At 36.8% G+C, this 16,445-nt stretch overlaps 1 protein-coding gene across 1 annotated transcript in view; it reads left to right on the top strand.

Annotated features, from left to right (window-relative positions):
* The window catches only part of st6gal2a (ST6 beta-galactosamide alpha-2,6-sialyltranferase 2a), a 138,437-nt gene that overhangs the window by 65,788 nt on the left and 56,204 nt on the right, over positions 1 to 16,445 (top strand). Inside the window, exon 4 of the mRNA XM_057851664.1 lies at positions 16,052 to 16,149. Within this exon, the coding sequence (XP_057707647.1) occupies positions 16,052 to 16,149 (98 nt within the window). The remainder of the gene's footprint in view (positions 1 to 16,051; positions 16,150 to 16,445) is intronic.

The raw sequence follows: 16,445 nt of genomic DNA, 5'->3' as shown, positions 1-16,445 counted from the left end.
CCCCCCTATAATTATCTAATGAGAACCTAACCCTGAAAAAAAAAAGAAAAAAAGCCGGACTTAGGTACCCCGCCCAGGTCTGTGAATGAAAACTCACCATTTTGATAACTTAACATCTCATGTGTCTTATGAACAGTCTCACCAATTTTGAGGAGGATCCAACTAACTGTCTAGGCGCTATGGTCTCATATGTGCACGCTGTTTATCGACTAAAATTGCATGTTTTTTAACATTCAAATGTAAAATACCCGATTTGCTGTTGGGTTTGGAATACTGGTGCAAGACTCTTTTTGGAGCAGCTTTGGACAACGTATCAATTCCCCAGATTCCATCACTCTACCTTGAAAAAACCTAGATGGAAAGGCCGTTTTTAAAAATTCAAGAGGGCGCCACTGAGCTATTTTGTTCCGTTTTTTTGGCAAGGTGGCAAAATTATCGAAATGTACGCGAAGCCGCATGTATGAGTAAATTTTGGTGAGTTTGAGTATGTTCAGGCCTCCAAATTGGCCATTTTCATTTGCCATGATAAAAAAAAAAAAACAAAAAAAACAAAAAACATTTGCATTCCAATAGGCCTGTTGGTGCTCGGGCCCTAATAGGCTCCACCTCTACTTAGCGGATTTTCGATTATCGTGGGGGGGTGGGTGGATGGAGGGCGCTTTCCCTATTAACCGCGAAAAACGAGGGATCACTGTATACCAAATAAGCCTCCACTCAAATACAGTTGACGCCAAACCCAGATTAATCAGTTCATCTGGTAGATAATTAAACACTGCACCTCAGATTTAAATTCACCCTTAAATGGATGTAATTACATTGTGCCTTGGCACACACTGCCTGTCAAGCAGATGTAGCACTTGTAAAGCTGAAATTTAAGGTTTGAAGAGAAAATGCTTATTTGAATCAAATTTAGAACCATTCAGTGGGTTGAGATATGAGTTTGACCTGTCCTGTGAATATTCTCAAAACAATCATATGTCAAATGTTCTTTTTTCCATTTAAATTTAAATGACAGTAATCTGTTCCACCCTACTCTAAAAAATGCAACAAAGGTCTTTAGAATGATGTGTTTTTAATAATAAAAACTAGAGATGTCCCGATCGATCGGGTCCGATCGGGTCCGATCATGTCATTTTCAAAGTATCGGAATCGGCAAAAAAATATCGGACATACCTTTTTTTAATATATATATATATTTTTTAATTGTTTTCTAATTGTATTTAACGTTACATACATAATATGTTACACTTATCCAGAGTCTTTAGTTTAGGCTTAAGGTAGGGTTATCAAATTTATCCCAATAACGGCGGTAATTAATTAAAAAAAAAAAAAAAAGTATCACGTTAAAATATTTAACGCAATTAGTGCATGTGCTGCACGACCCACTCACGCATTGTCGCGCTCCATTTGTAATGGTGCCTTTTTGCTTATATAGAGAGCTAAAAGGCAGCGTAAAATGAGTAGAGTTAATTTTGGCAGCCTTATTTTAATTGGCTAAAGCAGGGGTGTCCAAACTTTTTGCAAACGGGGCCAGATTTGGTGTGGTAAAAATGTGGGGGGCCGACCTTGGCTGACGTCCTTTACGTAGAACAATATATTTAAGCAAATTTTAGTAAGCCATTCTGTGTGTCACATTTGCTTTATTAGTTTTTTGATTAATAATTTCAACAATCTCGCAACTAGCCTTTGTGGCGTTCTCTTTTGACTCTCGGGCTGTTGCGAAATACTGCTGCTGTGAAATTAAACTAGCTTCAAGTTTGCTTCAATTACTCGCTGCGTATCTTCCCTATCATCTTGTCGTACATGTCAGAGTGTCTTGTTTGGTATTATTGCCTCACATTGAACTTTTTAAAAACAGCTACTGTCTCTTTGCAAATGAGGCAGACCGAGTTGCTGCGTATTTTAGTGAAGAAATAGTCCAATTTCCACCTATCCTTGAAGCGTCGGCCGTCGTAGTCAACTTTCTTTTTTTTTTGTTGATTGTCGCCATTTTAGAAAATTGGAAGTGTTACATGGGGTAATGTTGTTTAGAGTGCTGCTGCCTTTTAGCGGGTAAATGTGGAGCAGCATTTAGTGTGTAAGCTACTTCGTATGCTGGTAGCAGCACTGCTGACCAATTTATTAAGTCTGTGCAGGCCAGACGTAATTGATTTTATGACAGAGGCTGGGGGCCGGATGAAATTTGACCGCGGGCCGCATTTGGCCCCCGGGCCGGACTTTGGACATGTCTGGGCTAAAGCCTTACAATCCCTCTCCCTACGATTAGAAATATCATGGGAAGCAATGTGGGGAAGCAAGGTAACAATTGATCTTTTTCTTAACACCTTTTGTTGTATCCCATCGCAGAGAAGATATATGAATTGGTAGCACTACGCACAGTTATGGGTCCACTTGTCATGGTTCCACTTACCATCATGCATTTGGGCATGGCCTTCAGTATCATTTACAGAAAGCTCAACAAATACACTAGATGGCAATATTTAGTCACAATATACAAAATCACAAGTCTTTCTATCCGTGGATCCCTCTCACAGAAAGAATGTTAATAATGTAAATGCCATCTTGAGGATTTGTCATAATAAACAAATACAGTACTGTATGTTGAATGTATATATTCGTCCGAGTTTTATTCATTTTTTTCTTAATGCATTGCCAAAATGTATATGATCGGGAAAAATTATCGGGAATGATTGGAATTGAATCGGGAGCAAAAAAAAAGCAATCGGATCGGGAAATATCAGGATCGGATCGGGAGCAAAAAAACATGATCGGAACAACCCTAATAAAAAAAGCACTCTTGAATATTGTACCTTTTACGATGAAATAATTAAAGAATGTAAAATAATTAAACAACCAATTGACATTAATCTGCTCCTTCTGATGTGCACTCCTTGTTATTCAGAACAGATGATTAAGAAAACATCCGTATTGATTTATTCATTCTTTGCTGTTGTCTATGTTGCTCCATTGTTTGTTTTCAAAAAACCCTTAAATATATGCAAACCATTCCCAGGGAAATTATATTAAACACTGCAAAATGCATTAGTGCTTATACATAAAAATAACGACTCCCTTTATTCAATCTTTGTGTGATATTACGCATTTGCCTAAATAAACACTCCAGGCTCCAACATGACGAAAGTGGATAATTAGCAATCAGCATAAAATAGTTGTCAACACAATAAACACGTTTTCAACATCAATCTCCAGCTGGAGGCAACAGCTTTCACAATGAATCTGCACACTTTTATGTTTTTTTTTTGTTTTTTCTCGAGGAACATGATTGTTTCTCCTTAGTGTTGTTTCCAGTAAAAAGGTGCTCCCACCTGCTCTCAAACACAGTGATTCGGTGTATTAGGCACATACACCATCACACATCGGTCGACTGTCAAAATATACACTGCTGGCCAAAAAGTATTGGCACCCCTGCAATTCTGTCAGATAATGCTCAATCTCTCCCAGAAAATGATTGCAATTACAAATGCTTCGGTAGCAATATCTTTATTTGCTTTGCTTGCAATGAAAAAAACCCCAAAAAGAATTAAATAAATAAATAAATAAATAAATAATCATTATCATTTTACACTAAACTCTAAAAATGGGCCGGACAAAAGTATTGGCACCCTTTGAAAAATCACGTGATGCTTCTCTAATTTATGTAATTAACAGCACCTGTTACTTACCCGTGACACATAACAGGTGGTGGCAATAACTAAATCTCACTTGCAGCCAGTTAAAATGGATTAAAGTTGACTCAACCTCTGTCATGTGTCCTTGTGTGTACCACACTGAGTATGCAGAAAAGAAAGAACACCAAAGAACTGTCTGAGGACTTGAGAAGCAAAATTGTGAGCAAGCATGGGTTATCTCAAGGCTAAAAGTCCATCTCCAAAGACCTGAATGCTCCTGTGTCTACCGTGCGCAGTGTCATTAATAAGTGTAAAACCCATGGCACTATGGCTAACCTCCCTAGATGTGGACGGAAAAGAAACATTGACAAGAGATTTCAACTAAAGATTGTGCGGATGGTGGATAAAGAACCTCGACTGACATCCAAACAAGTTCAAGCTGTCCTGCAGTCCCAGGGTATTGAATTCTATTCTATTTTATTTGTATAGCCCTATATCACAACAAGGTTGTCTCAAAGTGCTTTGCAGAGTCAATATGATACACAGTCAGAAACAGTAGATGAATTAGATAAAGTTCAAGTCCAAGTCCTGGGCATCCCCCATCCTTAGACCCTCCATGTTGGCAAGGAAAAACTCCAAAAACCCTTTGGGAAAAATGAGAAACCTTGGGGAGAACCACAGTCAGGAGAGATCTACTCCCAGGACAGACAGGCACCAGGACTGATGGTGGGTATTAGCAGCAGAAGGTCCAGTTTGTAGAGATGCAATGGAATGTAGAAACGAGGAGGTCCATCTAGCCAGATGAGACGGGGGGCAATGAGAACGTCCATCCAGCCAGGGGTCAGGATAGTCAGGAGGCTGCGGCTGAAAAATAGCCCCTCCCCAGAGGGGAGTGGGGAAAAGGGACACGGGTGACTAGTGATGAAGAGACTTGTCAACTAGATATTAAAATTAGAAGAGAGAAATAAAGTAAGACAAGAGGTAGGTAGAGTGAGAAAAAGGGGACAGGACTCAGTGGCTGTAGTTCCCCCAGCATTATAGCTTCTCGTGCAGCTTAGACTGAACTGTGAGTCTATTCCGATTTCAACTAGCCTGACCATAAGCTTTGTCAAATAGGAACGTTTTTAGTCTAATTTGAAATGTACAGACTGTGTCGGCTTCTTTAATACTTGCTGGAAGCTGATTCCATAAGACAGGAGCTTGGTAGCTAAAGTACAACAGTTCAACAGTGTCAACCCGTACTATCCGTTGGCGTCTGAATGAAAAGGGACTCTACTGTAGGATACCCAGGAAAACCCCACTTCTGACCCAGAGACATAAAAAAGCCAGGCTGGAGTTTGCCAAAACTTACTCGAGATAGCAAAAAACATTTTGGATGAATGTTCTCTGGTCAGATGAGACAAAAGTAGAGCTTTTTGAGAAAATGTGTTAACATAGTTTACTGGAAAAAAGACAAGGTCTTCAAAGAAAAGAACACGGCCCCCACAGTCAAACATGGCAGAGGTTCCCTAATGTTTTGGCGTTGCTTTGCTGTCTCTGGCACTGGACTGCTTGACCGTGTGCATGGCATTATGAAGTCGGAAGACTACCAACAAATTTTGCAGCATAATGTAGGGCCCAGTGTGAGAAAGCTGGGTCTCTCTCAGAGGTCATGGGTCTTCCAGAAGGACAATGACCCAAAACACACCTCAAAAAGCACTATAAAATGTTTAGTGAGAAAGCACTGGAGACTTCTACAGTGGCCAGCAACGAGTCCAGACCTGAATGCCATTGAACGCCTGTGGAGAGAGCTGGAAATGGCAGTTTGGAGAAGGCACTCTTCAAATCTCAGAGACCTGAAGCAAACCCCCAAAAATATGGTCTAAAATTCCAGCAGAGCATTGTAAGAAACTCAATGATGGATACCAGAAGCGATTGTTCGCAGTTATTATGTCTTTAAGTTGTGCTACCAAGTATTACGCTGAGGTTGCCAATACTTTTGTGTGGACCATTTTTGGAGTTTTGTGTAAAATGATAATTATTTATTTATTTTTTTCCCATTCTCTTTTGTGTTTTTTCATTGCAAGCAAATTAAATGAAGATATTACTCCCAAAGCATTTGTAATTGCAATCATTTTCTGGGACAAATTGAACATTATCTGACAGAATTTCTGGGGTGCCAATACTTTTGGCCGGCATTGTATAATCAATCAAATATGTAAAATAATTGTATTTGTCCAACGATGACTGGTATGTGCTTCCCTATGCCAAGTCTCATCCCATTAATAAGCTCTTCAAGAGAATGAACTCAACATATTCTTGAGAAACCTTGACATGACTTGAGTGATTTAACTCCATTTGATGTATTTTTTTTTTTTTTTTTTTTTTTGGTAGACGCTTAATTCAGCGGAACGGCAGGTGATTGCCGTAGAGCATGAATTATTTCGGGAAATCCCGCAGGATGAGAGTCAAAATTTTATTAATCCCGTCATTGGGAGCTGAACTGAACTCACATTTTGATTGACATCTGTATTTGTATGTATGTTTATTGTTGTGCCTGTTGTCTGCGATGTCTTTAATGAGGCTTTCAATTTTATTGCGTTACTTGTAAGCTGACAAATTCATGATGCGCTGTGTGATGCATTGCTGCCACCGTGTGGGCAACATAATGGACAAGATGCATAATAATCTATTATTCCTTTTAAACATTTAAACTGCATTTCTGGGACACGAAATTTCTATTTCTAGTTTTTATCAGTATAATTATGACAGTATATAGCTCTATTTATTTATTTATTTATTTATTTATTTATGTATGTGCATGTCATACTTGCATCCACTCTGTTGACTACACAGTGCCATTAGTGCATCAAAATGACTTATTTCAATCCCCAGAGCCTTTTATTTTATTGATCTTGTAATTTTAATGTTTAAACACTCATACACATATAGGTAATTTGGAAATCTATATTTCTATAGTCATAGATTTGTATTTGTTTTACTGTTTGTCTTTCGTCGTTTCGTTTTATTTTTTTAGTTTGCCTAAGACAAAAGTTTTTGACTTTATATTATTTTATTAATTCAAACTATTTTGCAAGCATTTTAAGTCTGATTTTGAGTGTGACTACATTTATATACTGGAAGTTTTGCTTTCATAAAAATACAACATATTAATTACATAATTTTTATTGTATTTGTTTGAACTAACATGAAAATTAGTTTTAAGGTGCAAGCATGCCAACCAGAACTACAAGAAAGCCTTTTAAGATACCAAGACTGACCGTTAGAGGGCAATTGTGTGACATCAGTGGGAAATTTGCATATGAAAAAAAATGACGTGCGTCTTCATGTGTTTCCTCTCACCAATATGCAAACACAAGGGCAGAGGTTTGGTCTCAATATTGGTAGGGACGACGATATAACCGCAAAACCTGCATGTGAGCTCTTTGCTGGGGACAGACTGGGTGAACGGCGGTCAGGGCTACATTTCTCACCAATTAATAACCTACTAATTAATTGATAGGCTAAATAATTAATGCAAAAATAAATCTGTATTGATTTATACTAAACATCACACCGCAAAATTACAGTATAACGTGTTAATCTGATAATTTCTCTTCAATCTAGCCGAATAATTTTCTTCATCTTGTTTTGAGTTTTAAAGGCTAGTTAACAGATTAACGTCTTATTAAGGCCAAAAATCTAAAAGTCGGTCGTTTTTCACCTAAATCAAGAAAAAAATGCTTTCAAATAATGTTTTGAACAAGATCTATTCTTGAATTAAGAACATTTCTGACAAACAAGTTTTTTTTGGTTTTTTTTTTAAAGATGAAATATAAAATCTTTCTGCCTAAATAAGTCTGTTAAGATTATTTTCCACTAGCTATTTTTCTGCTTTCAAGATATCTGAGTAAAATTTAGTTGAAGCACTGGCAAATAATTTCACTTATTTCTAGTAGATTTACACTGATTCAAACATAAGCGGATTTTAAGGGGGGGGGGCCTGGTGGCCGAAAAGTGTTATCGCCTTTAATTGACTTTATATATATCTATATCTATATATCTATATATCTATCTATCTATCTATATATATATATATATATTAGGGCTGTCAAAATTATCGCGTTAACGGGTGTTAATTAATTTTTTTAATTAATCACGTTAAAATATTTGACGCAATTAACGCAGATGTCCCGCTCAGAAAGATTTAAAGGACAGTACACTGAAACGCTCACTTGTTGTTATGGAGTTTTGCCGCCCTCTGCTGGCGCTTGAGGGAATGACCATCTCGCATATTGCCTCAGGTTACAATGTGGCCGTTTATGGACATTAAGAGTGAAGAGAATGCCACCGGCCGCTTGGGGGCAGCGCCGTTCCATACTCATGTTATTTCTTCCAAACGTGGGAGAATTAGTAGTTTTGAGACGTTTATGCTGTATTCACAATGCAATGCAAATTGCTATTTGTGCTCCACACATATTTCGATAAGTATAATAAGTTTAGTACATAAGCAATAAGTACATATAAGTTTTCTTTCTTTAAGTGGCAATTATGTGTCTCTTGTTGTATTTTGGGTAAGATATGTAGATATATGTTATACAGTAGAGGCGAGTGGACACAGGCGTTCTTTGGACCGCGCCGTTTATTGGCAACTCCTTCACAAGAAACATACAGTGGGGAGAACAAGTATTTGATATCAAATACTTGTTCTCCCCACTGTACATTCAACATATGGAACTGGCATTCCATATCAAAATAGCTATGCAAAATGCACGTAAAACTTAGACTTTGGTCACTCTATTTTTATTATTGTTATTTTTATTATATTTTACTTATTATATATTAACTCTACTTTTGATTGAAAATTTTACAAATTTTATTAAAACGAAACCATGAAGAGGGGTTTTAATATAAAATTACTATACTTGTAACTATAACATTTATCGTTTAAGAACTACAAGTCTTTCTATCTGTGGATCACTTTAACAGAAAGAATGTTAATGCCATTTGTGGATTTGTTACAATAAAATAATACAGTACTTATGTACAGTATGTTGTATGTATATATCCGTCATGTGTCTTATCTTTCCATTCCAACAATAATTTACAGAAAAATATGGCATATTTTAGAGATGGACAGCCCTAATATATATATATATATATATATATATATATATATATATATATATATATATATATATATATATATATATATATTAGGGCTGTCCCAAACGACTAATTTTCTCCCGATTAGTCAGCCGACTATTTTTACGATTAGTCGACTAATCTAATAATTTTTTATTTAAAAAAAAAAATTTTTTTTTTACTAATTTAGCAATGAAATTTTTGTTGTCGCTTATCAATTCACAAAAAACATACTGGAACACTCACATTATTTATTAAAGTACAAATAAACACGTAAATAACAATAATAAATCACAAATAAACAATGAGTTCAAATGCTGATCGAATTAACTAGTGTAGCATCCCGATTGATAAGATGGTCTCTTAAACTGATGGTTTACAACTTTTATTCCATCCTTGATGTAAACACACTGTAAGAGCTACGGTGCACACAAATAAAGCAACACAATTAGAAATTAACAAAAACTTTTCACCTTTTTCCTTTTAAACCTTATTTATATATCAATGAATTGCCTATATGAATTGCCTTTACCTTATTACCTTATCATTGACAATCTCTCCCTTGAGTGCAATGACTGTATATACTGTATATATTTATGACCTTTTAACCTTATATAATTTTCTATACATTAAAATAAACCATAACATGAAATACACCTTTCAATTAGCATTAAGAACAATACTAATAGCACTTATAGGCCCATTGTCAATGAAACATTATTATTTAGTAAGGCGACAGCACCCTCTGGTGTACAAAAAATGAAGGAAAAAAAAAAATTCAAACTGCGTGAAGGCGCTTGAGTTGTTTATTCACGGCCGACGCGCAGCCAAGCTTGGCACTGAACAGACAGGACAGAAGAGTGTACTCTCCTTTGTTTCTTTGAAATAAGTCAATGTTTTGGACACTCTGGTGCGCTTTTTTTGGCTTTGTGCCGCTTTCCCCGCTTGCAAACAGAGCATCCGACATTCTAACTTTCCACGCATATATTTTTTTAACCCTTCATTAACCGTCGACGGGATGTTGTGCTCGTCGACGGATTTACGTCATCGATGACGTCGACTATGTCGACTAGTCGGGACAGCTCTAATATATATATATATATATTAGGGCTGTCAAACGATTAAAATTTTTAATCGAGGTTAATTACAGCTTAAAAATTAATTAATCGTAATTAATCGCAATTCAAGCCATCTATAAAATATGCCATATTCTTCTGTAAATTATATTTATATTCTGTAAAATAAATTGTTGGAATGGAAAGATAAGACACAAGATGGATATATACATTCAACATACAGTACATAAGGACTGTATTTGTTTATTATAACAATAAATCAACAAGATGGCATTAACATTATTAACATTCTGTTAAAGCGATCCATGGATAGAAAGACTTATAGTTCTTAAAAGATAAATATTAGTACAAGTTATAGAAATTTTATATTAAAACCCCTCTTAATATTTTCGTTTTAATAAAATTTGTAAAATTTTCAATCAAAAAATAAACTAGCAGCCCGCCATTGTTGATGTCAATAATTACTTACACAATGCTCATGGGTGCCGAAGCCTATAAAATCAGTCGCACCCAAGTGCCAGCAGAGGGCGGCAAAACTCCATAAAACACAATTAACAAGTGGGCATTTCACTCTACTGTCATTTAAATCTGTCCGAGCGGGACATGTGCGTTAATTGCGTCAAATATTTTAACGTGATTAATTTAAAAAAATTAATTACCACCCGTTAACGCGATACTTTTGACAGCCCTAACATATATATATATATATATATATAATATATATATATATATATATATATATATTTTTTTTTTTATAATGGGTCAAAATTATATTTCAAACAGATCATATGAGTAGCACCTTAGACTGTCATTTGCTTTGTATATAATTTATAATATATACATATATATATATATATATATATATATATATATATATATATATATATATATATATATATATATATATATATATATATATATATAATAGGGGAGTTTTATTTTTCAAATGTTTTTTTTTCTTTGATTGAAAATATATATATATTTTTTTGATTGAAGCATCATTTTTGGGGATTGAATGTTTTATACACAAATGTCCTACCGATAATATGGCCCAAACACAGATTGTTTCAATCAAAGAAAACTTTTTCAATGAAAAGTTAAGTCTTCAAATGCAAATTTTTCTATCTCAAATATTTTGTCGCATTCAAAAACTTTTCCTATGATTGAAAAAAAATTTTTTTTGATTGAAGTGATTTTTCTTTTTGAAAATATCTATATATTTTTGAAGCAGCTTATTCTTTGACAAAAATGTCCTTGCCAAAATGTGGAACTCTGAAAAACTACTTCTGGTTAAGAACCACTGATTTAGGTAAATAGGTAAAACTTTATTCGACAGCGGCGTCATACTAACTCCATTTATGTCTAGCTCATGGGGATTGGAATCGAAATCCGATTCCAATTCAAAACCGGTTCCTAGTGTTTCGAGGCCTCGACATCACAATGAAAAAGCCTTAACGATCCCTTTAACAATTCCTAAAGACGCGTATTGCGTCGTGAGGTGTGTTTTTGTCCAGACGCATCAAACTAGCACAGCGCCAAGAACCACCCGCTCTAAAGTTTGGCTACACTTCACCAGGAAAGAGGGTGAAAATGAAAGGCTAGGATGGTTTAGCACGAGCATTGTAGCCATTGTAGCATCAAACCACTGCAAAACAAGTGTCCGATCGCGAGTGGAAACACACAACAACAACAACACAAAAGATGATACATACAGGTGTTGCCTCTAGATAGTTTACAAACATTAACAAAGAACGTAGGCTCGTAGCAATGTTTCCCTCTCTCACTCGCTTGGATGCGGCACTTCTTCGTGTGTAAGCGCGCTCTTCTTCACGTGAGCGCATTCTTTTCGCGTTAGGAAGCGCAAGGGCGCCCCCACTTGAGGGTGAAAGCGCCATAAAAACTAAAAGGCAGGCATTTCAATACAATGTAAATAATACACTTTAACACAGGGGTCCCCAAACTATGGGCTGCGGGCCAGACATGGCCCGCATCCACATTTGGTCCGGCCCCCTGAACATTTTTTTTCCCAATAGTGTTATTTATTTCCTAGCTTTTTACTGTGAAGAACCCAGAGAGGCTTATTTGGTTATCTATTTAATTAATAGTGTTATTATTATATTATTATCTTTATTTTATTTACTTTTGTTCCATGAAGAATCCAGAAAGGGTTATATGATTGTGGCTTTCTGAAAAACAATAAATTTTTACATTTAGGTACTCCTGCAAATCGTCACACCTTCTCTGTTACAAACTGACCCTGGCCCCTCATCAGAGAGGGTAAAAGTTATGTGGCCCTAACACAGTACTTCTCAAATGGTGGGGCGCGCCCCCCCAGGGGGGCGTAGAGCGATGCCAGGGGGGGCGCGAGTGACCTCGGGGAACATGCTTTTTTTTTTTTTTTTTTGCCGTACTAGAATAAAGTGTATTTGCACATCCACTCCGTGGGTGGCAGTGGCGCTCTCATTTTCAAAGTGCGTGCAGTATTTTTGAAGTAAGCAAGAGCACACGGAAGAGACTCATGCAGAGCTGGACTCACGCAGCGACCCACTGTCTTTCTCACGTGTCCGGCCGAGAAGTGCCGTTTTCGGCTTGGGATCGTCACGACCACCGCCCTCACCTACGGTTCTCCCTCGGCCGCCGAGAATGCGCTTTTTTCGGGCCGTTTGCCTTTGACTTTTAATATAGTGGGAAATGAGGAAAGACCACTGTTTACTGAGTCTAAAAATGATTATAGCGGAGAAGCCAAATCAGTTAAGACGCCACTTAAAGACATTAGACCTCAATCTCATTGACAAGCCGCTTGATTGTTTTTCAGCGAAAATGTGCCGAATATTGCCAATTGTCACAATCGTCCCGCTTTGTCAGTGTTATATCAGTAAACCAGTGAGCACTGTGGTGAATCAGCGAAAATAAAAACTTTCCTTCTGTCCAGAGACCTTTTTCCCCCCTTCTATTCAGTTTTGTTTTTTTTCGGTCAAATTTTTTGGCATGTTGTCCTGAAGAGTAAATGTTTCTAATCAATTTGAATTTGTTATTATTTACTGATTTTATTACATTTTATTTTTCAGTATCAAATGGTCAAAAATGTACCTTGAGTGTATTTTTACAGTTTGGATGTGACTTTTTTTTTTTTTTTTTTAACTTCAGGCAAATTGATGCGCATTAAGTCTTTTCTGTTACAAGCAACACAATGTTAAAAAAGTTATACTTTATTATAAGTAGATCTATGTTACTTTTTTTCTTTAATATAAAAAAAAGGACACAATGTTAGGCTGAGGCGTACTTATAATAGTAATATAGACGAATGATACTATTTACAGTGGCGGCAGAGAGTTGGGGGGGGCGCGAAACATTTACGTCTTCCTTGGGGGGGGCGTAACAGAAAATAATTGAGAAGCACTGCCCTAACAGGAAGAAGTTTGGGGACCCCTGCTTAACCCATATTGCCAAAGGCAGAACAACGACCTATATGCCAATATATACCAATATTTTTTATTTCTATTAGGAAAAATGTTTCAGTAAAATGTTACACATTCTTGTGTATTTGTCACTTATTGCCACAGGTAACATTGAGGCTTTGGGCCTCTTTTGACCTCGTGAGTTTGTAAGGTTGCGACTTCTGATAACACAAACTCGATGGCAATCAAAATGTTAGTTCTTTTTCCCCCCAATTAGAATCGATAAGAGAATCGATAAAGAATCGAATCGTTAAGCAATATCGATAATGGAATCAGAATCGTAAAAATCGTATCAATTCCCATCCCTACTAGCTCAACTCTTTTACATGCGTTCAAAAGTCAGATTATTTGCCGGATTACACGAAATGACATCCGTCATAAGCATTCATTCATACTGCAGTGTCATGTCATAAAAATAAAATGGTCTTGTGACAGTCTCATAGCTGTCTACTGTCAAATGAAGTGTTACCAAATACCATAACTTGCAATTAATGAAACAACTGGAACAGGAACTGAAAAAATAATTAGCACGGAACATGTGGTTGTTATTTACATCTTTAGCACTGCAATGCATGCTAGGAGGCATGTTGGACGACAACAGTGTGGCAGCAGAAGTTGACCGTCTCGTCCACGGGTGCAGTGATGGCCTAATGAAGCTTCTTGAAGCATTTATTGTTTTGATGCAGGTATTTATCCAGATCAGTGGAAAATATAAAAAGTTGTTCCTTTGGCTAAAAATTCAAGAGAGCCACTGACTGGGCAAAACAGCCGACCGATAAGCATCCTACCAGTCCTGGGTAAACTGATGGAGATGGTTATGTGTAAATAGATTCAGAATTATTTTGAGGTTAATCAACTGCATCGTGATGCCCAGCATGCATATAAAGAAGGCTACTCAGCCAGTACAGCACTCACAGTTCTAACTGATGACTGGCTGCGGCAGATTGATAATAAAAAATTGGTGGGAACTGTGTTTCTGGACTTTAGCGCAGCATTTGATCTAGTTGATCATGAGCTTCTACTAGGTAAATTATTAGCCTATGGATTTAAAAACTCTGCCAAAAACTTCTTAAGTAGTTATTTGGTTGACAGAACAGAATGTGTTACTTACCATGGTTCCCTCTCAGATACTGTAACCCTGATGTGTGGAGATCCACAAGGCAGTTGCCTCGGTCCTCTTCTTTACAGCATTTTTGTAAATGATATGTCATATGTGTTCCGAAGTGCCTGTATGACTATTTATGCCGACGATACAACAATACATGTCTCTGGCCCTAGCTTAGATCAAGTCAATAGCATGCTACAACAGGAGCTTATGTCTGTCTATGAGTGGGTTGTGGAGAACAGGTTGAAACTAAATGTGCTAAAAACAAAGTGTATGGTGCTGGGATCTAAATATACAATGAGAGAAGCCCCAGAGCTAACTCTTTCTCTGCTTAACCAATCATTAGAAGTGTCAGAGATTAAACTCTTGGGGGTCATTTTAGATCAAACTATGTCATGGACGACTCATATAAATAATATTGTGACCAAAATGGGTAGGAATATTTCTTTAATAAGGCGTAATGTCCACTTTATGCCAATAGAAACAAGAGAACTTGTACTACAATCTTTAGTTTTATGTCACCTAGACTACTGTCCCATTGTGTGGTCCAGTGCTGCCAAGAAAGACCTTGACAAAATCCAGATAGCTCAGAATCGGGCTGCTAGATTAGCTCTAAACTGTCCTTTTCGTACAAATATTTTTTCAATGCATCAAAGACTGTCATGGATGAAAGTCAAGGACAGATTGACATATTGTACTGTGCTTTCTTTGCACAAAATCTGGATCTCACACAAACCTTTTAGCCTGTTCTCTAAACTTCAGACCACCTATAACAGACATGGCTTTAACACGAGACATGCTTCGAGTGCCATGTTTATTTTGCCACTGCCAAAAACAAATGCACTTAAAAGAACATTTATTTATCGAGCTGTTTCATGCTGGAATTTACTGCCTGCTGAAATGCTTACAACAAGCAATCACATTTCTTTTAAAACAAGTCTTAAAAAATCTATAATTTGTAAGGAAGTGATGCTTATTCAGCCATTGTAAATATATGTAGTTGTTTTATTTTTTTCCACACTGTAGAAATGTAAACCTGCTTTATGCTATTAATTGTTTTGTATATATTGTAAAATTACTGTGAATGGACCCCAGGAAGAATAGTCGCTACTTTGGTAGAGACAAATGGGGATCCTTGAATAAAGAATAAAGAATAAAACAATGAAGCCCAGCAGATGGCAGCAGAGGTTGACTCTCTCGTCCAAGTTTGCGATGATGGCCAAATGAAGCTTCGTGAAGCAATGAAGCTTCGCATCAAATTGGGCTACAAAGTATCGAGATATATCATCTTTTTGATACATTGTCACACTCCTAGTAATAAGCAAATTAAGTATAATGGGGAAGTATTAAATAGTTTGACATAAATAATTTATCCTGTCATAATACATAATAGTCATAAAGCAAAATAACAACTGTACTAAGTGACCTAGCTCAGCTGTAATATTAGTCATTTCACACTGACTATAAAGAATTTGTGCCTGTTTTTTTATTTTCTGTATACATGTATGCTGCTTTGCTTTGAAAAAACAAATCAATTATCTACATTTTCTGACATGAAACGGATCAATATCTGAATCAAATAAACCTTTTTCCACTGCCAAAAAAAGGCAATTGCAGCAGTTTGTCACTTAATATGATAGCCAACGTTTGTTATTTCAGACGCTCATGACGCTGTGGTGAGGTTCAACGCGGCGCCCACCAAGGGCTACGAGAAAGACGTGGGCAAGAAGACCACCATACGCCTCATCAATTCAAGGGTGAGAACATGAATAATAATTGTTAGGTTGACAGGTGCTGATGCACAGGAACACGCTGCTGTCCTGAAAAGGGACACATCATTAATTATTCATGTGAATGGACACCATATGGTTAAAAATGTCAGGACATGAAAAAAAATATGGCGTTGCCTCCAGATATGAGTATGTGTACTATCTTTTACATCTGGGACCAAAGTTATGACGCAATCCGCTCATTCTCATTTGGGCCTTAGGGTTGTCGGAGCTTATCCCAGCTGACTAGCTAAGATGCAGTGTATGGGCACACATTTGTCTTC

The sequence above is a fragment of the Corythoichthys intestinalis genome, chromosome 12 (genome assembly GCF_030265065.1).
Source record: "Corythoichthys intestinalis isolate RoL2023-P3 chromosome 12, ASM3026506v1, whole genome shotgun sequence".
Taxonomy (NCBI): domain Eukaryota; kingdom Metazoa; phylum Chordata; class Actinopteri; order Syngnathiformes; family Syngnathidae; genus Corythoichthys; species Corythoichthys intestinalis.
The sequence above is the reverse complement of the archived record's forward strand: the minus strand, read 5'-3'. Positions and strand labels throughout refer to the sequence as shown.